Source organism: Salmo salar, chromosome ssa03, assembly GCF_905237065.1.
Source record: "Salmo salar chromosome ssa03, Ssal_v3.1, whole genome shotgun sequence".
In the NCBI taxonomy this organism is placed as follows: domain Eukaryota; kingdom Metazoa; phylum Chordata; class Actinopteri; order Salmoniformes; family Salmonidae; genus Salmo; species Salmo salar.
Window position 1 is genome coordinate 36,069,583 of NC_059444.1, and position 27,356 is coordinate 36,096,938.

The window sequence follows — 27,356 nt, forward strand, 5'->3', positions numbered from 1 at the left end:
TTCGAATGCCACAGGATACCTGAAAATCATTGCCAATCAGGTGTATCCCTTCAAGGCAGCAGTGAATCCATCTGCGAATGGATTTTTCAGCAGGATAATGCCCCATGCCACAAGGCTAGAATTGTCCAGGAATGGTTCCATAAACATGACAGTGAATTCAGCTTACTGCAGTAGCACGCCCAGCAACCAGATCTCAATCCAATTGAGCATCTGTGGGAGGAGATGGAACAAGCTATTTGGAGTAGAGATCCACTACCAGCCAACTTGACACAACTGTGGGAAGCATTGGAGTCAACATGGGCCAGCATCCTTGTGGAATGCTTTTAACACCTTGTAGAGTCCATGCCCCAGAAAACTGAGGCTGTTTGGGGAAAAAGGCAGTGCAACTCAATATTAGGAAGATGTTCTTAATGTTTTGTACAGTCATTGTATTTTCTGTAGGAATTGGTCAATGGTAACGTGATCATGAGAATTTCATATACAATTACAATGTGCTGTTAACATTCTACACTTATTTTCTTCTTTACTGTGCTATGCTGTGTTATGAGCCATTCTGCAGGGTCATTCTGTCTTGTGTTGTGTTTGTGGCACTCAATTATCTTCTCAATATGCATACACCAACACAACACTTAATGTGATCACTTCAAATCAAACTGTGCATCGCTCACAATCTACAGCAATCATCACTCTCTTCACTTCCCCCTATCTTTTTTCACAAAATAAACAGGCCACACCCTTCACCCCAACACTCCCAGTACTCCCTCTGTGCCATGGTCTGGGGACACTTCAAATTGAATCACACCTAGTCTTCCTATGTTGATGGACACCCTGACACCCCAAACCATGGCTGTTCTCTGTGATCGATAGGTGCCATTTCTTCCCTGCCTCTCCTGGTCATTGTGGCCCTCTCACTGCAGCGGAAGTCCATTTAACTGTACGTTGTAACTGCATGCCTGTCGTAGAACATAAAGCCTCTGAGCCTGAACCCACCTCTCCATCCCCCTGACCACTACTATCCCACCCCTACCTAACACACTGTCACTACTATTCCTCTTGAGTTTCAGGGTTTACTTAGAGGTATAAACAAGAATAAGAAAAAGTAAGAGTCACGATTGTTCCTACCTTCACTCTGCACCGGCATAACCAAGCATCAGCAAGTGATGACGCAAGTTATCACTAAACTTCCCGTGTTGACGTCCTGAGTCTCTCCTTTTCTCTCTCTCTGTATATCTCCACTGTTATCTCTGCCTCTGTTGACTGGCAAATCAATGAACCAGTAAATCTTTCAAACTACATATTTATTTTTCTTATCGATTTAGCCATCTACGGTATCTAATGATCTTTGATTCAGATGACCAGTTTTATACAGTGCCAGTGGTGTCAGTTTAGACAATGTACAGTAAAAGTGTAATTTTCAGATGGCAAATGTAAAGTTGTATGAACATACATGTATGATGTAAGCTAATACACAAACACATATTTGATTGCCTTGTTGAGTTAAAATAACGTAACAGTTTAAGGCAGCAGAGTAACTTCAAAATAAGTTATTAACCTGATTTGATATCATACTGTCCTTTGTGGCAAGAAGTGAAATCCCAAATAGACAAACACTAACTAGACAACACATACTAAATGGTTCCTATATACACAGTGTATAAAACATTAAGAATACCTGCTCTTTCCATTACATAAGACTGACCAGGTGAAAGCTATGATACATTATTAATGTCACTTGTTTCATCCACTTCAGTCAGTGTAGATGTGGGGGTTGGGTGCAACAACATTTTAGGAAGGGGGGTACAACTCAATTCTAGGAAGGTGTTATTCACTTTTTCTAAAAGTGCAGATAGGTTTTCATGATATAATTTTTTTACCAGTTGTAAATATATAGGCTGGTAAAATCTGTGAGGAGCCGTCAACAGTCAAACATGAAAGCCATTTCACAAATCAGAAAAGTATGTCAAAATGTCTCAAAATACCTTTTGTACCACATTTTCACAGACAGTGTTACAGAAAAACTATAATTATGTTTTATTTGTTCCATCTGGCCTGAGACAATATTAAACTTGTGTGTGGATCCCCAGGGTATGCGGGTACCACATTTTGAGACACTGGATTCTCTCCTATGTGAGTTCTCTGATGTGACTTCATACTGGACCGCTGGGTGAAGCATTTCCCACACTGTGTGCACTCGTAGGGCTTCTCCCCGCTGTGGACCACAGCATGTCTGATCAGGTTATACTGCTTGGTGAAATTCCTGCCACACTGTTCGCAGGTGTACGGTTTCTCTCCGGTGGTGCCGCCCGACCTCCACTGAGTCCTCATTCTCTTCACCATGTTAAAACTACTGCGACTCAGGCTGTATCCAGAGAAGGTGGAGGTGGTGGCCATGTTTGACCCTGTCATGCACTCACTCATTCTCACTGTTGATTCTGAAGCCCTGAACTGATGCTGCCTTGGCTGTATAGCTAAACTATTTCCGTTATTATTTGAGTTCAGCCGCTCGCCGCTCTGTCCTTCTGGCATATGTTGTCTAGTCTCATCAGCCAATGTCCTGACATGTTTTTTCATGTGTGCTGCTGCACTGAACATGTTAGCATGTGGTTTCCCTATAGAAGAGTGAACCGATGGCCCTACGGATGGCAGCCCACTGTGAGATGGAAAAATTGATATATTCTGAGAGTACTCTTCTGTGGAATGAAAGGAGAAATCTGGGTGGCCATCAGGGTCAGTGTCTCTGCCTGGATCCACAGAGGTCCACAGCTGCCCATCAGTCTCATCCATGACAAACTGGTCAGGTCCTGCCAGGGCTGTGGTCTGATCCAGCACCTCCTCTTTCTCATCCTTCACCATCACTAGCTCTTGCGAGTCCTCGTCCGGGCGGTGCTGCTCTGTCCTGAACACCTTTGATTTCTCTGCAGACGTGAGCCGGGGTGTGCCTGGTTCCTCTGGACCATCAGAATTGGGGTAATGTTCCACTGAGTCTTCAGGAGATATGTTGGGTTGTGTGATGAAGTCCTCATCAAAGTGCCGTTGCTCAAAGGATGGTGGTTGCCCAGGCTTGGAACCAGACTCTAAATATTTGGGATAAACATAAAAGAAACATTACAAAAGATCTTTAACAGTTGCAAAACATGAAAGATTTCGAATTGACTGTGTGTACGCGCACTCTATATGCCAACCCAGAACAAAAAACACCAACTAGCAATTTGCAACGTGTATACCACCACACCCACACAGTCTTCCATAGACAGACAGAGCAGTACCCCTTATGGTCGCACCCACCCTCTCCAGTGATCCTGAGCTCTTCCTGAGGGTCAGTCTTCCAAACATCCTCTGCTGTCTCTTCATCTTTGATCAGTATGGGTTCAGTCTCTGCTCTCTGCTCCACGTCTGTAGGCTGTAACAGAGGACTTAGATTATTACTCTGGACACACCATATCTAACCCTTTTCATATTGCAGTGACCTTGGTTTGTAAGTAGGCTCTTTTCATGTCCAGAAATTAAGTTGGATAGCTACCTGTTATTCTTATCCGATTTATTTGGCATAGGCTACAGCCAGAAAGTAGCTTCTATAGTTTCTGGGTCAATAAACCATTCAATTTGAGAACAGTTGTGAACATTCTCTCATTTATAATCGATCAAGGTCATTACATTGGTGTAAATTACACCATGACATTCTGGGGTCTCTATTGAGTGTAAAAATAAATTAAAAAAATATTATGGGAGTAATAATATTTTCTTTATGGCACTAATAATAACGAAATCATTTAAACTGTAAATATGGGCCTCCTGAGTGGTGCAGCAGTCTAAGACACTGCATCGCAGTGCTTGAGGCATCACTACAGACCCGGGTTCGATCGTAGGCTGTGTCACAGCCGACCGGGAGAACCATGAGGAGGAGCACAATTGGCCCAGTGTTGTCTGGGTTAGGGGAAGGTTAGCGACTCCTTTTGGCAGGCCGGGCACCTGCAAGCTGACTGCGATCGCCAGTTGGACGGTGTTTCCTCTGACACATTGGTGCTGCTGGCTTCTGGGTTAAGCGAGAATTGTGTCAAGAAGCAGTGCGGCTTGGCGGGGTCGTGTTTCGGAGGACGCATGGCTCTCGACCTTCGCCTCTCCCGAGTCTGAAGGGGAGTTGCAACGATGGGACAAGACTAACTACCAATTGGATATCCCAAAAAGAGATTAAAAAAATATATATATATTAATTACCTTTTAATGTGGCATGAACATAACCAGTCATTCTATTTTTCATCTGATTGTCAAACAAATCACTTAAAAAAGTAGTCTACCTGTGCATGTTCATCCACTCCAAAATAATTCCAGCAGCTAAACATCATGTATACTTGCGCCATTTGATGAATGGAAATAGATATGTTACAAAACACCAAAAAGTTTGCCTAATGTATTATATTGAATGTAGGCTAATGTACCTGTTCTGCGTGTGTTCATGTGCGTAAAATTGCCTTGGCTGAGAGGGTAGGGTGCAAGTAAAGGCCGTGTACCCACCTTTTTCTGAAAAATACTTTGAAAGTATATTAAAAACTTTTACCATGACCGACAATCAGCGTTTACCCACCAATTATTTTGACACTACCGGTAGGCTTATTTGAAGTTCATAGTAATAGAGCCTAAGTCAGTTGACCGTGTGTGTTAGAGTAAAGGACTTCACGCTGCTTGCTTAGCGAGTAACGTTACCACTTCCTCACAAACGATTCAGCCCATACCTGGCGCGAACTCAGGACCCCTGCCTCACAAACATACGACTGTCCTCCCTCAAACATCTTAGACGATCACGCCACCTCAAAAGCTAGCTAATGAGGCGAGCAAGCGGGACACTTCAGGCTGAGGAATAACTTTCACACATCCCCCATGTGCTACATGAGCGTGACCAACACATTTTTTCCCGTGCCAGTTTCAGCCTAATTTCAGCTGTGTCATGAGTTTTCAGGCTACAAAAAAAGTGACATTTGTCAGCAGGACGCACCAATTAATGTAGGCCTAATCAATGGCAATCATGTAATGAGTTTAATCAAAACATGTTTTACACCCTAGTTCATAAGTTGTCCATAATTTATGCTTGGAGTCTTCACAGATCGTGTGACATAAAACACTACATTTCATTCCTTACATTAATGACAGTTATTTGTCATTATAAAGCATTTAGACTAACAATTGAAATAGAATATTGAACGTAAACCCTGTACCTATCATGGATCTTGTGAAACTATGTAAGTGTAACTATGCCAATGTAACATTTCATTATGTTTCACCATGAAAACAGTTCCCATGGGGACACAAATCCAAAATAATGTAGGCCTATGCCATTGGAAAATGTAGCGCTTCTAACCAAACGTTAACCTCTTCTAACCAAAAGAGTCACCTTATAGGCCTACTTTCATTAACGTATAGCCTACTTTTTGGATGGATTGGATGCACATTGGTGTGTAGCTGTAGGCCAGTTGTCTAGTGCTATAAACCACCATCAGCTGATCCAGGAAAGAAACCAAATATTGATAGAAAATAAAGCTAAATAAATTCTCTACTACTTCGGGCCACGGATGGCACGGAGAACACCCACACACACCTGAAAAACAAAACAATGCGCGCTCTAAATAGCTGACTATCAAAAGCAAACCATGACTAATCAACAGATAAATCTAAAGCATTGGAATAAAGGCTATCGATCAAGGACACATGGCAAACAAATGGCGAAAATACAAAAGCAAAATCTATACATAAAGGAGCTCATATTTCATATGTACCACTACATTTTAAACAAATAGAATGGTTAAATTAGCATAATTTTTTTGAGACCCTCACAAAGTTTGACTTTTGTTGCATTTATGGGAGCCAACATCTTATTCAGGGGAGCTGAGCACTCCCTGGCTCCCCCCAATTAGCACCTTGGTAGTTACCCTGGTTTATAAAAGCGGATCTCAACTCTGCCACTGGAGCATAGCTTTGTGGCACAGTCGATTGGTTCGCAGAGCTTCTGGCCAGAAGGTCGAGGGTTCGAGCTATACTCCCTGCCTGTTTCATTGCAATACTAATGAATCACACAAAAACTTCAAACATTCCAATAACAGAATTGATCCATGAGGTCATCAGGTCTTTGTAAAAAGTGATGCATCACACCTGGGGTTGAGAGTCCTCTCCAACAGCCATATCTCCGTCTCTCCACTGTGAGCTATTCCTCTGCTTGTTCAAAACAATCTTGACTGGATATGAAGATTTCTCAGATGCCATTGGGTAAAAAGCTGGAAAATAATTGTATTCAGTCAAATATTAGGGCTATTCACACATTTGGGCTTTGAATATGCAATCAATTTAACATGAATAACACATCTACTACCTTTTCTCCTGACTCGTCCTCGCGTCTTCTTCAGCTCGCCCTCCATCATTTGACACTTCCTTTTCAGTCCATCAATATCTCGCTGGCTTTGGGTAATTTCCAAACGTATAACTGCACAGCTATCATCAACCTGTTTGTTTATTTCTGCTACAGCTGCTTTAGCTAATACCTCCATAATGGATACCAACTGCGCCTGAAAATTGCAGCTTGCCATCTTGTCCAACCCAAATTACAGATTTGTATTCTCTGTGTTAAGTAAAACAACAATCCGTAGATTATGATAAATGGCAACGTTTCAAGTGGGAGATGCGTGCGCAATTGCAATCGTACTTCCGTTCAACTCGTGACGTGAGTATCTATTACCGTAAATATGAGAATGCAATAGCCCTTCAACATTTGGTAGAATTAGCACCTTCCAGGCAAATACCAGTGTATATTCTAGTCTGCCTGTAGTGTAGCCATATCTATTGACAAACAAGTTTTACGATCTGAATAAAGCATGTCTCTTTTTAGTCAATAGATATGGCTACATGTATGGGAGGGAGAGTGCAGTGCAATGCAGTGGCTCACATGGTTATTATGCATGAAAGGCTATAGATGCCTTTTATGACGCACTGTGGTAAAATGTAAAATACAAAAACACTTTCTTCAACCATTCTCAAATACTAATGATTTATATATGATCAAATATTGTCATGTCCATTCTCATCGACACAACCTAATAAAACCATTCTGAAAATGTGATATGGTATTTATTAAATATCTCTCTCATCATCACTCAATGCCTAGGTTTATCTCTAATGTACTTACATCCTACCATGCCTTTGTCTGTACATTATGCCTTGAATCTATTCTATCGCGCCCAGAAACCTGCTCCTTTTACTCTCTGTTCCGAACGTACTAGACGACCAGTTCTTATAGCCTGTAGGCGTACCCTTATACTACTCCTCCTCTGTTCTTCTGGTGATGTAGAGGTTAATCCAGGACCTGCAGTGCCTAGCTCCACTCCTATTCCCCAGGTGCTCTCATTTGTTGACCTCTGTAACCGTAAAAGCCTTGGTTTCATGCCGCATGTTAACATTAGAAGCCTCCTCCCTAAGTTAGCTTTATTCACTGCTCTTGCACACTCTGCCAACCCGGATGTCTTAGCCGTGTCTGAATCCTGGCTTAGTAGTACTGATATATCTGTGTGAGATTAAGTTAATTATGATTGAATGTGTTATGGAGCAGTGTGTATACAACGACTGTGTGTACACTGGGTGGTATTTCTATCCAAGAGAGGAAGTAGAGCTGGCTCAGTTCATCGCCACACACCAGTTCACTGGAGCAGTGCAGGTTCACCTCCAAGACTACAGCAGTACCCACACACACAAACACATGTAGAGAGAGAGATAGTGTAAGCATACATTCAAACATACATACACAAACAGTGCATTGCTGTGACTACTCATCCATTCTTGATAAAAAGTATTTGAGTGTGTGGAAACTGAAGAGTTAGAATTTCATGCACCTGTTTCTTGATGCTTGTGTCCCATATTTTGACAGTTCTCTCATGGGACGCCGAGATGATCGTGCTGTTGGCGAATCACAGTACACTAATCCTGTCATTGTGTGGCTAGGGAATATCCATCAAAATCATCATCATCAGCCCTCCCGAGTGGTGCAGTGGTCTAAGACACTGCATCGCAGTGCTAGCTGTGCCACTAGAGATCCTGGTTCGAGTCCAGGCCCTGTCACAGCCGGCCGTGACCGGGAGACACATGGGGCGGCGCACAATTGGCCCAGCGTCGTCGGGTTTAGGGAAGGATATGGCCGGCCAGGACGTCCTTGTCCCATTGCACTCTAGCAACTCCTGTGGCGGGCCGGGCGCATGCATGCTGACACGGTCGCCAGGTGTAGTGTTTCCTCCGACACATTGGTGCAGCTTGGTTCTGGGTTAAGTGGGCATTGTGTTTCGGAGGATGCACGGCTCTCGACCTTCACCTCTCCCGAGTCCATACGGGAGTTACAGCAATGGGACAAGACTAACTACCAATTGGGGAGAAAAAGGGGTAAACAAAATAATTTTAAAAAATGTAAAAAGATTCAATCATCATCAATATCGAAATATCTAACAGGTTTCCTGCTGCTCCAGGACGTTTGGTGGCTGGTTGAACCACATGTTTCTCCCACACCAGCAACTCTAGAGACAGGACACAGAATAACAGTCCAGTTAATAAATTATTCACATAACAACTTGTTATGTGAGTGTCATTGTACTTCAGTGCAGTTATCTAGCCACCTTTTCCCCCACTAGACTGCTCCATTTCTAGCTCAATGATGAAGACAGATCAGTATTTGGGCCCATGACATACTAGGGAAGGCAGATATGACCATATTATCATTCACATATTTTTGCTACAGTGTGCACTAATGAACATGACCCTTGTCTTTGGCAGACATAGACTAGGGAGGAAAATACCATGCATCTGAATCAGGAAACAGCTGGGGCACGTGGGTGAGGATGAATTTCACCATGATGGACTGGACCCTCATCTCCATAAAGACTGCTGTACTGTTAAACCCTGACGCCTCAATATCTTTTGACCTGCAAACAGCCTCAGAGGGTTAAACAACGTTGAACAATGCAAACACACTGTTTTAACTATCTCTATCTAGTTAATGTCTTTCTCTCTCATGTAGATAAATGCACTTGAGAAGGTTTGGAGCCAAAACAATGGCGAGGTTCCGGGCATGCATGTTGGTGTGTGAGGAATAAGAAGCCATCTTGATAAGGTGACACATGAGGAACTGCAGAGTCCAGAGAAACCAGGGTGAGGGAGAAGGGGCAAAGAGAGAGGGAAATGGGTTTAATTTTGTAGATGTAGCTTGAAAACAGTTGAAACTATTGGAGAAAAACAACACATGGCACAATTGTTTTATCCCAATTTATAAACAGATGGTTCCATCCATATAATATATGGAAACCTTGCAAACATTTACTATTTCTATATAAAAGTAGGAGAAATTACTGAATAGGCGGAGGTTTACCTGTAATGGGGAACTGGTAACTCCTTCAGCACATCCTTGATCTTCACTAGCCTCTCCTCCTCCAGCTGAATCACCACAGCTTCCTAGTGGGAAAGAGGTTGATATAAAAAGCAATATGCCATATTTATGCTGGGTCTCGTTCAGTAGGTATGAAATGGGAGAAAATACTGACATTTTGAACCTCTACTACATGAACTTGTCCAATAGAAACACCACTTCTCATTTTCCATGTCTCCTTTTTGCTCCTACTGAATGGAATTACAGTATCTGAATTACTATCAAGAAATGTACTAAGACAGGTAGGGGAGAGTGGGGTAAGTTGAGCCATCTTTGTTTCTAGGGAAAAATGTATCATTTGACCAAATATTTTGGAAGAGGTTATCATTTCATGGTCTGTAAAGGAAGAAACCACATGGAAAAAGTGGCAATCAAGTTAGGTCCAAAAAACGGATTTTCACCAAGTCAAATGAATGTATTGTGTTATTGTCACATCCTGACCTTAGAAAGCTGTTATTTTCTATGGTAGAGTAGGTCAGTGCGTGACAGGGGGGTTTTCTAGTTTAGTATTCTATGTTGTTAAGTTCTAGTTTTGTATTTCTATGTTGGGTTTTGTTTGGGATGATCTCCAATTAGAGGCAGCTGGTCCTCGTTGTCTCTAATTGGAGATCATACTTAAGTAGGGTTTTTTTCCACTTGGGTTTGTGGGAGATTGTTTCTGAGTTAGTGTATGTTTCTACTCTGCGTCACGGTTTGTTCGTTAAGTTTATTGTGTATGTATTGCAAAGTTTCACAGTGAAAATAAAATGTGGAACGACACACGCTGCACTTTGGTCCGCTTCTCCTTACGACAGCCATAGATTTCATGATGCTTGTATCTAAATCAAAGCAGATCATTTTTGTGTTCTATACATCAGTTGGGCTCTCTCTAAGCTTCAATATAAGGTCCTAAACCTAGCACAAAAGTGCATCCTTGTAGCTGTGTGGGCTAATATAGTTAAAATGTTTGCCTTGGGGTAAGTTGAGCCAATGGTAGAGCAAATGGCAAGTTGAGGAAAGTGTTTTCTTCTTAACATAGGGCCTAGCCTATGCTAAAAGTGTAAAAAAAAAAGTAAAGTGTTAAGTCTGTGTTAGATGCTTAAAATGATTCAAAGTAAAAAAAAAAGCTATTGTGATTGATTGTGTTGAATTGTGTTTGGGAAATAAATATAAACATGGTTTTATAAAGATATTGGTAATATTTAACTCAGTAAAGACATTTGAAGGCACCTTGTCCCGCCGCTCAACTTACCCCATAAGTAAGTTGGCCAGGAGACCACTTTTTTTGGACAAGCTTTTGATTATTTCCAGGGATACATAACATTCAGAAATATGCAGTGAGTGTACAAAACATTAGGAGCACCTACCTAATATTGAGTTGCACCTCCTTTTTCCCTCAGGACAGCCTCAATTCATCAGGGCATGGACTACAAGGTGTCGAAAGTGTTCCACAGGGACAGGTTCCACAGGTTTTGTCAAGTTGGCTGGAATGCCTTTGGGTGGTGGATACACACGGGAAACTGTTGAGCATGAAAAACCCAGCAGCGTTGCAGTTCTTGACACACTCAAACAGGTGCACCTACTACCATACCCCGTTAAAAGGCACTTAAATATTTTGTCTTGCCCATTCACCCTCTAAATGATACACAATCCATGTCTCAATTGTCTCAAGGCTTAAAAATCATTATTTAACCTGTCTCCTCCCCTTTATCTACACTGATTGAAGTTGATTTAACAGGTGACATCAATAAGGGATCATAGCTTTTACCTGGTCAGTCTATGTCATGGTCAGTCTGTCATGTTCATAATGTTTTGTGCACTCAGTGCATGTACATATCTTTGTTAGAAAGAATACTATATTTCCCTTGATGGAGTGATGCTAAATGTAAAAAATTGCTCAACTTACCCGACTCTCCCCTACTCACAGCATATTTGTCATACAGCTGGTATGAGAGGAGAAGATTGGGCAACTGAAGTAGGCCTTGCAGAGAGAGCTGACAGGGTGACTGTCCTGCAAATCTGGGGTCCACTCACTGTCAAACTCCCCCCTTTGGAAACAAACACATTACACTGCTGTACTTGACCACACACACACTCACGCTCGCACACACACATACGAGGGACAAACACACACACGCTTACCTTAGTTTCTGTGTGTTGGATGACACCCCAGATAGCCTGTAGATCCCATTTACAACCCCATGCTTTTCAATGAATTCACTGCAGCTTCGCAGCACCTGAGGAACTGAGAGACAGACAAGATGATAATACTATGGAACTGACAGTGATGAACAACAGGATGCTAATATTTAACTTATTCAGATACAACATATTCTAACAGACTGAGGGAACTTGGGATTTACTCTCCTGACAGGTTATAGCCAGGTGGTCCAAAAGATCCCTTCTTTTCTCCAGAGTCTCCGCATCTCTTATTTTCTCCTGCCTCAACTTCTCACATTCAGCCCTGTTGTCAACTATGTGTGTATGTGTGTGTTTAATATTAGTATTTTCTGTATGAATTGGTCAATTGTAACCAGTTGCGATTTTAGCATGTAAATCTTGGTGGCGCAAAAAAAAAAATATTTGGGGAACGCATGCCAGCAAAGCAAATATACAACACAACACTAAACAATACATTAATTACACTATTACGGTGAATCCTTACCACTGCTACACAAGACACCTGCTGTCTGGCAGCGAAACAGTTAATTCAGCCTCATTTACTGCCTTTAAAAAAAACATGGCTGACTTGCTTAAACAAATGTGGTTTCTACATTACTATGGCATAATTTCGAATAAGACAATGAGCGAGCTAGGACGGACGTAGTCAATATAACTATTTATTCAGCACCTTTGAAATGTACAGCAACATAATTCAGAACATGGGCCTTTCTTACAGTATTCTCCCTGTACACCAAGTCAGAACCGTAGGATAAATAAAGGGGGCATATAAGCGTACAATGAAAGCGCTTGCAATATTTTATTATGACATTTCTCTAAAACAGGCTATATGCTACATGTGCACCACCAAGTCAGAAGAGTAGGCTAAGCTATAAGGGGGAAAGGGACCACATTATTAGGGTGAGGCACATGGGCTACTAACAGCTTACTACACAACGTACACTTAGTATACATTTCTTAGCTACAGTATACATAGCTCTGAGGGGTCTTTGGCCTGGTTTGCTAACTACTTCTCTCAAAGAGTGAGTGTATAAAGTCAGAACATCTGCTGTTTCAGCCACTGCCTGTCTCTAAGGGTGTACCCCAAGGCTCGATCCTAGGCCCCACGCTCTTCTCAATTTACATCAACAACATAGCTCAGGCAGTAGGAAGCTCTCCCACCCATTTGTATGCAGATGATACAGTCTTGTACTCAGCTGGCCCCTCCCAGGATTTTGTGCTAAACGCTCTACAACAAAGATTTCTTAGTGTCCAACAAGCTTTCTCTACCCTTAACCTTGTTCTGAACACCTACAAAACAAATGTCATATAGTTTGGAAAGAAGAGTGCCCCTCACCCCACAGGTGTGACTACTATCTCTGAGGGTTTAGAGCTTGAGGTAATCACCTCATACAAGTACTTGGGAGCATGGCTAGACGGTATACTGTCCTTCTCTCAGCACATAAAGCTGCAGGCTAAAGTTAAATCTAGACTTGGTTTTCTCTATGGTAATCACTCCTCTTTCACCCAAGGTGCCAAACTAACCCTGATTCAGATGACTATCCTACCCATGCTAGATTATGGATACGTAATATATAGATCGGCAGGTAAGGGTGCTCTCGAGCGACTAGATGTTCTTTACCATTCGGTTATCAGATTTGCCACCAATGCTCCTTATAGGACACATCACTGCACTCTATATTCTTCTGTAAACTGTTCATCTCTGTATACCCGTTGCAAGATCCACTGGTTGATGCTTATTTATAAAACCCTCTTAGGCCTCACTTTCCCCCTATCTGAGATATCTACTGCAGCCCTCATCCTCCACATTCAACACCCATTCTGACAGTCACATTCTGTTGAAGGTCCCCAAAGCACACACATCCCTGGGTCGTTCGTATTTTCAGTTCACTGCAGCTAGCGACTGGAACGAGCTGCAACAAACACTCAAACTAGACAGTCATCTCAATCTCTTCATTCAAAGACTCAATCATGGACACTCTTACTGACAGCAGTGGCTGCTTTGTGTGATGTATTGTTGTCTCTACCTTCTTGCCTTTGTGCTGTTGTCTGTGCCCAATAATGTTTGTACACTGTTTTGTGCTGCTACCTTGTTGTGCTGCTGCCATGTTGTGTTGCTAGCATGTTGTTGTCATGTGGTGTTGCTACAATGCTGTGTTATGTATTGCTGCCATGCCATGTTGTTGTCTTAGGTCTCTCTTTATGTAGTGTTGTGTTGTCTCTCTTGTCGTGATGTGTGTTTTGTCCTATATTTTTATTTTTAATCCCAGTCCTCGTCCCCGCAGGAGGGATTTTACCTTTTGGTAGGCCGTCATTGTAAATAAGAATTTGTTCTTACCTGACTTGCCTAGTTAAATAAAGATCAAATAAAAAATGTAAATAAATCTCCCTGGCATATTACATAATTTATGCAGCAGAGTCTAGCATTTTCTGGATTTATGGTTCCTTCAAGACAACTGGGAACTCGGAAAAAAACAAGGTTGAATCATGACGTCCGTGATCTTCAGGTCAGAGCTCTAGAAAGAGGCCGAGTTCCTGACTTGGAATTCTGAGTTGGATGACCGTTCAAAATCTATTTCCCAGTCGGAGCTCATTTTTTCCAGAGTTCCCAGGTGTCTTGAACTCACTGAAGTCAGAGATTTCCCAGTTCCGAGTTTTCAGTTATTCTGAACACGGCAGAAGTAATGCTGAATTGACAGCATGGCCAGGGTATTCAACCTTTTCTGGCCCATTTTGTTGAATGTTTATCCTTTTAAGCTTGGAAAAGAGACCCTTAAACCGAGACTTGGACCACACACCCACTCCACTGAAATACAGGCTAGTGATTGCTTTGCAACGCTTGCAGTTAGCCACTGATTCCTTCCAAACCACTTATCGTTGAATTTGCAATTTCCAATTTGTTGTGTAATGTTTATGTCCAATGGCCGATGAGCACCGATACGTTTTATCTATAATTTCACTTCATCATTTCTCTTCATATGACAAGGTTTGAAAAGGATTTGCCAGTAGATTGTCGACTTGATTAATGATGATGACTGCTAGCTTGCAAGCTAAGATTTTTAAAGTATGATGTTGACATCAGTCCAATCAAAGCTATGGTAGATATGTGATTTGACGTAATTTTTATTTGTGGCCAATGACCTTGAGAATTTTTGGATGGGCACTTCTAATGTAACTCAATGGCAGCACGCAAGGGGCTTGAATTTTCTAGCTCTACCCATAGACTTTGCGGTGACATAGTGTCCCCATGAGTGACAGAACACTGAGCCAATCACAGCGCAACACTCCGTATTTTCCGCTGGCTGCCCCACCGCCACAAAAAGCACTGAGCTAGGCTGAAACACCTTCATTTTGGAGCTGCCTTACTCAAGAAAGCAAAAAAGAGAACATGTTTGTATGCTGCTTTACTAACTCAATGAATTATACAGTTGAAGTCGGAAGTTTACATACACTTAGGTTGGAGTCATTAAAACTCATTTTTCAACCACTCCACAAATTTCTTGTTAACAAACTATAGTTTTGGCAAGTCGGTTAGGACATCTACTTTGTGCATGACACAAGTAATTTTTCTGTATCACAACTCCAGTGGGTCAGAAGTTTACATACACTAAGTTGGCTGTGCCTTTAAACAGCTTGGAAAATTCCAGAAAATGTCATGACTTTAGAAGGTTCTGATAGGCTAACTGACATAATTTGAGTCAATTGGAGGTGTACCTGTGGATGTATTTCAAGGCCTACCTTCAAACTCAGTGCCTCTTTGCTTAACATCATGGGAAAATCAAAAGATATCAGCCAAGACCTCAGAAAAGAATTGTAGACCTCCACAAGTCTGGTTCATCATTGGGAGCAATTTCCAAACGCCCGAAGGTACCACGTTCATCTGTACAAACAATAGTACGCAAGTATAAACACCATGGGACCATGCAGCCGTCATACCGCTCAGGAAGGAGACACGTTCTGTCTCCTAGAGATGAAAGTACTTTGGTGTGAAAAGTGCAAATCAGTCCCAGAACAACAGCAAAGAACCTGTGAAGATGCTGGAGGAAACAGGTACGAAAGTATCTATATCCACAGTAAAACGAGTCCTATATCGACATAACCTGAAAGGCCGCTCAGCGAGGAAGAAGCCACTGCTCCAAAACCTGCCATAAAAAAGACAGACTACGGTTTGCAACTGCACATGGGGACAAAGATCGTACTTTTTGAAGAAATGTCCTCTGGTCTGATGAAACAAAAATATAACTGTTTGGCCATAATGACCATCATTATGTTTTTAGGAAAAAGGGGGAGCCTTTCAAGCTGAAGAACACCATCCCAACTGTGAAGCACGCGTGTGGCAGCATCATGTTGTGGGGGTGCTTTGCTGCAGGAGGGACTGGTGCACTTCACAAAATAGATGGCATCACGAGGAAGGAAAATTATGTGGATATATTGAAGCAGCATCTCAAGACATCAGTCAGGAAGTTAAAGCTTGGTCGCAAATGGGTCTTCCAAATAGAAAATGACCCCAAGTATACTTCCAAAGTTGTGGCAAAATGGCTTAAGGACAACAAAGTCAAGGTATTGGCGTGGCCATCACAAAGCCCTGACCTCAATCCTATAGAAAATTTGTGGGCAGAACTGAAAAAGTGTGTGCGAGCAAGGAGGCCTACAAACCTGCATCAGTTACACCAGCTCTGTCAGGAGGAATGGGCCAAAATTCACCCAACTTATTGTGGGAAGCTTGTTGAAATTGAAACAATTTAAGGGCACTGTAACCAAGTACTAATTGAGTGTATGTAAACTTCTGACCCACTGGGAATGTGATGAAAGAAATTAAAGCTGAAATAAATCACTCTCTACTAGTATTCTGACATTTCACATTCTTAAAATAAAGTGGTGATCCTAACTGGCAAGGACTTTTGACAAGGACTTTTTACTCGGATTAAATGTCAGGAATTGTGAAAAACTGAGTTTAAATGCATTTGGCTAAGGTGTGTGTAAACTTCCGACTTCAACTGTATATATTTTCTTTGCATATTTTGCAAACTGATATGTGACACGTATTAATGCCAAAATAAAATGCAAAACAGGCAACAACAACAATGGTAACGTGACCATGAAGATTTCATAAACATTTACAAAGCGCCATTAATATTCGACGCTGTTTTGTTTTCTTCATTGCATTTAATTGTGCTTTATTGTTTCACTCTGTGAAGTGCTTCACTTTACTGTGTTATACTGAGCTGTGTTTTGAGCCATTCTGCTGGATCATACTGTTTTGTGTTGTTTGTGGCACTCTGTAAAGTAAGAAAACAGCCAAATCATCTTCTCAATATGTGTACACCAATACAACACTTAATGTGAACACTTAAAATCTAAATGTGCATCGCTCACATTGTACAGCATACATCTCTCTTCACTTCACCTGATGTATTTTTTCCCACAAAATAAACAGGCCACCCCTTTCACCCCAACACTCCTAGTCTCCCTCTCAATGCCGTGGTCTGAGGACACGTTTTTTTTGGGGGGGGGGTTTCGATAAACGCCGAAAATAAGGTCTGTGGTAACACAGGTGTAGGAGCTCTTAAACGTTTTGTGCTGAGATAATCTTCTGCTAACGTCAGGTTTTGTGAATTTTGAAGCATTTACAGAATGTCATCAGAACAAACACATGAAACACATAAAGGCTTCATAATACACAAAGGTCATGTTAACTGACTGACATTATTTAATAAAAAATATAAGCCTGTGTTATTGGCGTTTATCCAAATTCCCCATAGGCTTTGAACAACGAGCCATAGCTAACTCCTTTCCGTTTTTTAGGACTACAAGCTATCGAGCTCTACTGTGGCGCGCTCACTGCGGCGGAAGTCAATTGAACCGCACGTTGTGACTGCAGGCCGGTTGTAGAAGATGAAGCCTCTGAACCTGACCCCACCTCTCCATCCCCGACCCCTACCTTCCCACCCCTAACACACTGTCACAGTTACCCCTCTCGAGTTTCAGGGTGACTTAAGAGGTAAAAACAAGAATAAGAAAGAGTAAGAGAGGTAAGACTAATCCTACCTTCACTTTGCACCGGCACATCCAAGAAGCAGCAACCTACCGACTCTGTTGATTGGCAAATCAGTGAAACAGTAAATCACTCAAACTAATCATATAATCTATTTAGCTATCTACAGCAGGGATGGGCGGCTCGCCTTTTGTAGGCGCACGGATCCATTTCCAAAAACTAAAAAAATATATGCACGTAAGGCCCCAAAAAGGCTAGGGCTGGCATTGATTGCATGTGTGGGTATGGATGTGGGTACTTAGACACGCGAGCCACTGCGGCCCCTCATGATAAATTCACATTTGTTGTGGCCCCCATCAAACTTGTCCATCCTTGATCTATACAATCTAATGTTCTTTGATTCAGATTACCAGTTTTATCCAGTACCGGTGCAGTGTCAGTTTAGACAACGTACACAGTAAAAGCGTAGTTTGCAGATGTCAAATGTAAAGCTGTATGAGCATGTATAGCCTATTACACTGAAACAAATATGTCATTGCCTAGTTTTGAGTTGACATAACTAAACATTTTAAGGCAGCAGAGTAACGTGAAAACATAACTGGGGAAATCAAGTTAAGTTAAGACGTAATATGACATCCCAGCTAGTGTTGGTCTAACTACATAAAACACATACTAAAAGGATCCTCTAAATTATTTATCTAAAAGCACAGACTGCATTTTTCATGAAATCATTTTTAATGAATATAACATGTTTATAATTTTGTTGGGCAGAAACACATTACCAGTTGTAAATAGGTTGTTAAAATGAAAGTGAGGAGCCATCAACAGACAAAGCATTTCACAAATCAATTGGGAGAAAAATATTGTAAAATGTCTCTATACCTTCTGTAACACGTTTTCACATAGAACGTATGCAATTATGTCCCTATTTGTTCCACCTGGTCTGAGACAACATAACACTTGTGTGTGGATCCAAGGGGTATCGGGGTACAACATTTTGAGAGACTGGACTCTCTCCTATGTGAGTTCTCTGATGTGAATTCATACTGGACCGCCGGGTGAAGCATTTCCCACACTGTGTGCACTCGTATGGCTTCTCCCCGCTGTGGACCACAGCATGTCTGATCAGGTTCCACTGCTTGGTGAAACTCCTGCCACACTGTTCGCAGGTGTGCGGTTTCTCTCTGAAACGCTTCTCGGTGGTGCCGCCCGACCTCCACCGAGTCCTCATCCTCTTCACCATGTTAAAACTACTGCGACTCAGGCTGTATCCAGAGAAGGTGGAGGTGGTGGCCATGTTTGACCCGGTCATGCACTCACTCATTCTCACTGTTGATTCTGAAGCCCTGTACTGATGCTGCCTTGGCTGTAGAGCTAAACTATTTCCATCATTATTTGAGTTCAGCATCTCACTGCTCTGTTCTTCCAGCATCTGTTGTCTTGTCTCATCAGCCAATGTCCTGACATGTCTTTTCATGTGTGCTGCTGCACTGAACATGTTAGCATGTGGTTTCCGTATAGAGTGAAGCGATGGCCCTACATCATCTGTCATAGTAGGAACGGATGGCAGCCCACAATGAGATGGGAAAAAAGAGATATTCTGAGAGTACTCTTCTGAGGCATGAAATGAGAAAATTGGGTGGCCATCAGGGTCAGTGTCTCTGCCTGGATCCACAGAGGTCCACAGCTGCCCATCAGTCTCATCCATGACAAACTGGTCAGGTCCTGCCAGGGTTGTGGTCTGATCCAGCTCCTCCTCTTTCTCATCCTTCACCATCACTAGCTCTTGTGAGTCCTCATCCTCGGCTGGCTGGTGTTGCTCTGTGCTGAACACCTTTGATTTCTCTGCAGAAGTGAGCCGGGGTGTGCCTGGTTCCTCTGGACCATCAGAATTGGGGCAATGTTCCACTGAGTCTTCAGGAGATATGTTGGGTTGTGTGATGAAGTCCACATCAAAGTGCCGTTGCTCAAAGGATGGTGGTTGCCCAGGCTTGGAACCAGACTCTAAAGATTTAGGATAAAATAAACATTACAAAAGACCCTTAACAGTTGCAAAACATGACTGCTTTAGAACTGACTGTGAGTGTATGTGCCCTAGGTTTAGCTGAACTGACGCCAATGAACACGTATACCACCACACCCACACAGTCTTCCATAGACAGACAGAGCAGTACCCCTTATGGTCGCACCCACCCTCTCCAGTGATCCTGAGCTCTTCCTGAGGGTCAGTCTTCCAAATGTCCTCTGCTGTCTCCTCATCTTTGATCAGTATGGGTTCAGTCTCCGCTCTCTGCTCCACATATGTAGGCTGTAACAGGGGACTGAGGTTATTACTCTGGACACACCATATTTAACACTTTTCATACCCATGAATCACACAAAAGCTGTAAATTCTCCTGAAAATCCCAAAACAGAATTGATCCAAGAGGTCAGGTCTCTGTAATTGTAAAAGGTGATGTATCACACCTTGGGTTGAGAGTCCTCTTCAACAGCCATCTCTCCATCTCTCCACTGTGAGTTACTCCTCTGCTTGTTCAAAACAATCTTGGCTGGATATGAAGATCTTGCTGATGTCATGGGGTAAAAAACTGGAAATAATTGTATTGAGTCATATTAGGGCTAGTCAAACATTTGGGTTTTGTATATGCAATCAATTTATCATGAATAACACACTACCTTTTCTCCTGACTCGTGTATTCTTCAGCTCGCCCTCCATCATTTGACACTTCCTTTTCAGTATATCAATATCTCGCTGGCTTTGGGTCATTTCCAAACGTATAACGGCACAGCTATCATCAACTCGTTTGTTTATTTCTGCTACAGCTGCTTTAGCTAATACCTCCATAATGGATATCAACTGCGCCTGAAAATTGCAGCTGGCCATCTTGTTCAGTCCAAATTACAGAATTTGTATTCTCTGTGTGAAGTAAAGTCTCCAATTTCCAAGCTAATGTGCAACAAACAATCCGTAGATGTTGACAAATTGCAACAATACTGCTTGTGGGAGATGCGTGCGCAATTACAATCGCGCTTCCCTTCAACACGTGACATAAATATGTACTACCGTAAATATAAGACTGCAACAGCCCTTCAAAATGGGTATAATTATCACTGGCCTGACCAGGTAGAGAGTGCAACGAGATTCATGTAAACTTAAAATAAACTTAATTGAATTATATATTTCAAGTAACTAATGCATACTACATTAACTATAGCTGATTAACATTAAGAGGTTATTCTCTTGGGGTTTTTAAGGCACATACATAAACACTGAGCTCACAAAACATTAGGATGCCTGCTCTTTCCATGTAATAGCTTTCATCTGGATAGTCTAAGACCCATTATTGATGCCACCTGTTTAATCCACTTCAATCAGTGTAGATGAAGGGAAGAAGACAAGTTAAAGAAGGATTTTTAAGCCTTGAGACATGGATTATGTATGTGTGCCATTCATATGGTGAATGGGCAAAACAAAATATTTAAGTGCCTTTAAACAGGGTATGGTAGTAGGTGCCAGGTGCACTGATTTTGAGTGTGTAAAGAACTGCAAAGCTGCTCGGTTTGTCACGCTCTACCGTTTCCCGTGCGTATCAAGAATGAGCCACCACCCAAAGGATATCCAGTCAACTTGACACAACTGTGGCAAGCATTGGAGTCAATAAATCAAATCAAATGGGCCAGCGTCCCTTTGGAATGCATTTGACACCTTATAGAGTCCATGCCCCGATGAATTGAGGCTGTTCTAAGGGCTAAAGGGGGGGTGCAACTCAATATTAGGAACGTGTTGATCATGATCTCCATAATAATTGGGGCCTCAATAAAAAAAAAGTGCATGTGTGGGGGCCTCAAGGGGAAAAAAAATGGCAGGTGTTGCGGCCTCTGGGAAAATAACTGTCTGGTATGTTGCTGGTAAACTCACCAAGAAGCCACCAAGCACAACCTGTCCTTTCTTAACGCCCAGCAGTCAAGTGCTTTTTTCATCATTGGCCAACATCCCAAGAATGTGTGTCATCCTTCGAACTGCAATTTAATCAGTTATGTACATTTCAAGTCAGTATTTATTCGTCTAGACCTGGTGTACCAAGTAATAATGTGTGTGTACCATGTGTTGTTTGTCCAGGGCCGGCCCGCCCATTAGGCAGGATTAGGCGGCCGCCTTTGGCGTCAGATTGACGAGGGCTGCATTTTCCTCACATAATTCTGCCCAAAAACAATGACAATTTCTTCCAACCAGTGGCATATGGGCTTTTCAGGTGAGTGCTAATGCATTCCTTTGATAAGCAGTGGCACTTTGTCAAAGGCAGGGGAGCAAAATATTTGTGTTGTCTATTCTCAGCACGTCTCCAGAGTGCTGTTGGAGAGACGCAATGCTACGGCGCTCCACCAACATTCTGTCAAAAAAATAATAATCTAACATAAATACTGTAGCAGATATAGCTTAAAGAGTATGTGAACTTTTATGTAACCTTCAGGCTGGAGAGAAAATTAATGACAATGTAATGAGACGGACACTTTTTTACATCATGCACGTTTCTCAGCTCAAATAGCCTAACCTAAATGGAGCCCAATCAAATAAAAAATGCAATGATATGTTAAAACCTCTTTGGGATCGATGTCCTTCCACAGGACTGTTGAGCTAACACAGGATAATGCGATTAGTATGAGGTTGTAAGTAACAAGAATATTTCCCAGGACATAGACATATCTGATATTGGCAGAAAGCTTAAATTCTTGTTAATGTAACTGCACTGTCCAATTTACAGTAGCTATTAAAGTGAAATAATACCATGCTATTGTTTGAGGAGAGTGCACAATTTTGAACATGAAAAGTTATTAATAAACAAATTAGGCACATTTGAGCAGTCTTGATACAAAATGTTGAACAGAAACGCAATGGTTCATTGGATCAGTCTAAAACTTTGCACATACACTGCTGCCATCTGTTGGCCAAAATCTAAATTGCACCTGGGCTGGAATAATACATTATGGCCTTTTTCTTCCATTTCAAAATGATGGTACAAAAAAATAGAAAATAACGGTTGTTTTTTTCTTTGTATTATCTTTTACCAGATCTATTGTGTTATATTCTCACATTTCCACAAACTTTAAAGTGTTTCCTTTCAACTGGTACCAAGAATATGCATCTCCTTGCTTCAGGAGCAACAGGCAGTTAGATTTGGGTATGTCAAAATTGAAAAATAGTGGCGGTCCTTAAGAGGTTATTAACAAACACCTGCCTGTTTTATAAATGGTAGGCCTACTACATGGATGGGCATTCATAAAAATCCATTGCAGGCCTTACACTGTAAGCTACACCCCAGTAAGACGTCTATATGTGTTTCAGATTTGGCCCGGTCTGGACCGGACTTGATTTGGTACAAACATACACTATATATACAAAAGTATGTGGACGCGCCTTAAAATTAGTGGATTTGGCTATTTCAGCCATACCCATTGCTGACAGGTGTATAAAATCTAGCACACCGCCATCCAATCTCCATAGACAAACATTGGCAGTAGAATGGCCTTACTGAAGAGATCAGTGACTTTCAACGTGGCACTGTCATAGGATGCCACCTTTCCAACAAGTCAGTTTGTCAAATTTCTGCCCCGCCAGAGCTGCCCCAGTCAACTGAACTGTTTGTCGGGAGCTTCATGAAATGTGTTTCCATGGCCGAGCAGCCAGTCACAAGCCTAAGAACACCATGCACAATGCCAAGCGTCGGCTGAAGTGATGTGAAGCTCGCCGCCATTGGACTCTGGAGCAGTGGAAACGCATTCTCTGAAATTATGAATCAGGCTTCACCATCTGGCATTCAGAGACGAATCTGGGTTTGGCAGATGCTAGGAGAACGCTACCTGCCACAATGCATAGTGCCAAATGTAAAGTTTAGTGGAGGAGAAATAATGGTCTGGTGCTGTTTTTCATGGTTCGGGCTATGCCCCTTAGTTCCAGTGAAAGGAAATCTTAAAGCTACAGCATGCAATGACATTAGATGATTCTGTGCTTCAAACTTTGTGGAAGGCCCTTTCCTGTTTCAGCATGACAATGTCCCCGTGCACAAAATGAGGTCAATACAGAAATGGTTTGTTGAGATCGGTGTGGAAGAACTTGATTGGCCTGCACAGAGCCCTGACCTCAACCCCATCGAACACCTTTGGGATGAATTGGAAAGTCGACTGCAAGCCAGACCTAACCGCCCAACATCAGTGCCTGACCTCACTAATGCTCGTGGCTGAATGGAAGCAAGTCCCTGCAGCAATGTTCCAACATCTAGTGGAAAGCCTTCCCAGAAGAGTGGAGGCTGTTATAGCAGCAAAGGGGTATTAATGCCCATGATTTTGGAATGAGATGTTGGACAAGCAGGTGTCCACATAATTTTGATCATGTAGTGTAGATGTCTATAAATGACGTCTTTTCAACTTTAATTCAGAACAGAAAATAAACCAGATTTAAACGTTTAGAAAATACATCTTATCAATATCTGGAAAAATGTATTTTCAACGTCCGGAAAATGTATTTGACCTTTCATTCAGAACCTAAAATGAAGCTAACTTCAATGTCTGGAAAATTCAACCTTATTTTGCTTACTGGGACTATTCTAGTTTTGCAGGGGTATAGTAGGGCGAAACATTTTTTGTTTCACATAAGACCGGGCCTTTGTGTGTTTGCATATGCTTTTTTCATCGATGGCCACCAACCCAATAATTCTTATGTCAACCTTCCAACTGCAATTGAATCAATTATGTAAATTTCAAGTCAGTATTTATCAGTCTAGATCTGGTGTACCACATAATAATGTGTGTGCGCCTGCTTGTGCTTTCCTTGTTAATTTCCCTATCAGTGTCAACAAGGACACAGATTATATTTCTAACCTCACAGGTTCCCAGCAGGATAGTAGTCGTACAGGTGCATCACTGGGGAAGGCACTGAGTATGTAGACACCTTCAACAGACTAGGGACAAAAGGATCACAGTCTTCATTAGCAGGCATTGCAGGAGTACACATGATGACTAAAATGTAATCTATGTACCAATGTTGTAGTACTCGAGACCGGTCTCGGTCCACAGACCACATATTGAGTGTCTCTGTGTCGGATACATTTGTACTTGGTCTTGACTAGGTCTCGGACAGTGAGGACTCGTAATTTCTTCCGGAGACCAACGGAGTAAAAAACTCATAATTATCAGCTTCAATTCAGTCAGTGCATAAAACTGCTTCGCCAGGCCAAATATATACACTCCTTTCTTGAAACATGTATATCTTAACAGTCTTTATATCTATTATAGACATGTTTCCGCAGTGGTGAACCTATAGGTCTTCAGTGTGACAGGTTAGTACAGTGGTGAACCTATAGGTCTTCAGTGTGTGACAGGTTAGTACAGTGGTGAACCTATAGGCCTTCAGTGTGTGACAGGTTAGTACAGTGGTGAACCTATAGGTCTTCAGTGTGTGACAGGTCAATACAGTGGTGAACCTATAGGTCTTCAGTGTGACAGGTTAGTACAGTGGTGAACCTATAGGCCTTCAGCGTGTGACAGGTTTGTGATTCTGAAAGGACAGCAACCGTAATACCGATATCATCTGCAGGAATATCATCTGCAGGCAGCAAGAGTGTGCAGCTCTCAGCTGGTTTTGGCATGGCGCAGCTCACAGAAGAATGACATCGGTAGCCGGTAAAGTTGGAAAGACGTTTCAACTTAGTTAGCATTGACTAGTAAATATCCTAAGGCAACAATGGGTATGCAAAAAGGTTTAGTCGGAAGTGTTAGTTAGCAGGCTATTTGTGATGTGCAATTGTTATCATGCACTGTTTGCATCAGGGGCGTATGCATGAATGGGCCTGGGTGGACACAGGCTCACCCACTGGGGAGCCAGGCCCGGACAGGCCCACCCAATCAGATTGATGTGGTTTAAGAATTGTTGTGGACTTAGATCATCAAATTAGTGGGGTTTTTTTATTAAAAAAGGTGTGATTCTGAGAGTGAAAAGGTGAAAAATATTTAGGAAAGCGTATCAAAAACCACAGGGAAACAGGACTTTTTACACAGGGTGTCTTTACTTCGCTGGGCAGGCCATTTGGGAACTTTTTGACAAAATTAGACTATACCACCTTCTTCAGTCACCACTACAGCACTGTATGGAAAGACAGCAGTCACAAACAGCATGATGTTTAGGATAAGCAGTCCATAAACTTGGACATAATACGCCAGTAGGTCCCAATCAGAAGAATGCAAAAACACAACCATTAAGGATTTCCCAATCGAAATGTACAACTATTACTTCCCATTGGAAATAAATTCACGTTTAGCACACAAAGTAACCGGTGACCTAAAGTTTAAAGTGGAACTGACAGCGTTTTAACTACTTTGCAGATATGAAACAAACTGACAATCATAATATCAGTCGAAAAGATCAAATTCCCAGTTTCTGCTACTATTCCCAGTTAGCTAGCAAGAACTTGAACGACTGTTATTCCGTTCAGCATCTCTCTTGCATTCGCAAATTCAATCTGGCTATCTACTCCGATTTCAGAGCACTCATCGAAGTGTGCCATCTAAGTGTGCCAGAACATTAGAACTGATGAATTTACGAAACGCGCAACACCTGCTGAATATGACCGGTGTCAGTAAACGTATGCAAAAAAAGTAATCGTTAGTCAAGAATGCTCTAGATTACATGTAAACAGCCTAACCAGCTCTGCTACGGTGAGTAAAATGGTCAGAGTGAGGTATTCTCTCATTTGTGTCTGGAAGTAGCTAACTAGCAGGCTAGCCAACTTTAGCCAGTTAGTTTGGGTGCTTATAGAAGGACGAGGAGGCTACATTTCCCCATCGTTTATCAGTGCAATTTTGAGGGCCAACTAACGTTCTCCTTTCAGGTGTATTTTGTGGCTTTTGGCTAATGCGTTCTAATGATCTAAATTTGCGCTGCTGCAACTGCCTGTAAACACACAGTCCAGTTCAAAGTGAACGATGACAGGCCCGTGTGTTAAATGGCTTGTTTGTATAAAAGCCTACTGTAGCTCTGATTGGCTATAGAGCACCGGTCCTGGACAAGAGAGGTGTTTTTATTCAGTTTTATTTACTGCAGTGTCTATTAATTGTCCAAACACATGGCCGCTTTCCTTCTCTATATTGCTATAGAATTTTCACAAATGCCCTAGTACACATAATTCCCAAACATTCTAAGAATTTATGAAAATGTGAAAATTACCATATCAAACTGTCAGAAAATGTTTTGAAAGTGTGATATTCTTCCTGAGAGTGTATATGAACAGATTTTAATAAGATTTCATGATGCAAAATGCTGCCATTTCCACTTTAAATGTAGCATTGTTTCACACACAAGTTATTTTCGTAGAGGTGACTAACAGAAAGTGCGTTGCAATAAAAAACACAGTTCCACTCACCAGATGATGATCATTTGAAACTTAACTTCTTGATAAAGTTATTCTTGAAAAGGGAGAAGCTAACAAATTAGCAACAACATCCTCTTTGATAACACCAGCTGCAGCCACTGAAAAACTAGCCGACAAGAAAACTACTGCTTGCTATTGCGCAGTGACCTGTTGGCCTTAAAGAAGCCAGAAGTTTCCATGGGTTTTTGTAAAAACGGTCCCACCGATTAAGTCTAAATGGGATTGGTTGATTACACTGTCACTCCAAAATGTTGCCTTAATACAGTTGAATGGCAGATGTCTTTATCTACAGTAGCTTCTGATGGCCTAGCCAAAGGCTGACTTATTATAATAA

At 41.9% G+C, this 27,356-nt stretch overlaps 2 protein-coding genes and 1 long non-coding RNA gene across 5 annotated transcripts in view; all 3 read right to left on the reverse strand.

The window, feature by feature from the left end:
* Window positions 1-7,243, reverse strand: part of LOC106600394 (zinc finger and SCAN domain-containing protein 2-like) — a 29,255-nt gene extending 22,012 nt beyond the window's left edge. Inside the window, exon 1 of one of the 2 annotated variants that reach the window (XM_045714774.1) lies at window positions 6,552-7,243. In XM_045714774.1, coding sequence (XP_045570730.1) covers window positions 6,552-6,572 — 21 coding nt within the window. In that variant the 5' untranslated portion in view covers window positions 6,573-7,243. Of the gene's footprint in view, window positions 1-6,542 lie in introns of both variants that reach the window. The other variant, XM_014191705.2, reaches the window with a different exon arrangement.
* A 107-nt stretch (window positions 7,244-7,350) lies between these two features.
* LOC106600400 (uncharacterized) lies at window positions 7,351-9,583 on the reverse strand. The gene is made up of 3 exons (XR_001327803.2): window positions 9,389-9,583; window positions 7,869-9,148; window positions 7,351-7,707 (listed from the first exon to the last, which is right to left on the reverse strand). It is a non-coding gene; the product is annotated as an uncharacterized lncRNA (long non-coding RNA).
* An 8,733-nt stretch (window positions 9,584-18,316) lies between these two features.
* On the reverse strand, window positions 18,317-24,855 carry LOC106600396 (zinc finger and SCAN domain-containing protein 2-like). 2 transcript variants are annotated; one of them, XM_014191710.2, is made up of 4 exons: window positions 24,477-24,855; window positions 20,067-20,188; window positions 19,794-19,908; window positions 18,317-19,604 (listed from the first exon to the last, which is right to left on the reverse strand). In XM_014191710.2, exons 2-4 carry the CDS (start codon window positions 20,175-20,177, stop codon window positions 18,526-18,528), a joined length of 1,305 nt encoding a protein of 434 aa, XP_014047185.1. In that variant the 5' UTR covers window positions 20,178-20,188; window positions 24,477-24,855; the 3' UTR covers window positions 18,317-18,525. The 2 variants fall into 2 exon arrangements, with proteins under 2 accessions (XP_014047185.1, XP_014047184.1); XM_014191709.2 differs by lacking the exon at window positions 24,477-24,855 and adding an exon at window positions 20,277-21,015.
* Between the last annotated feature and the right edge of the window lie 2,501 nt (window positions 24,856-27,356).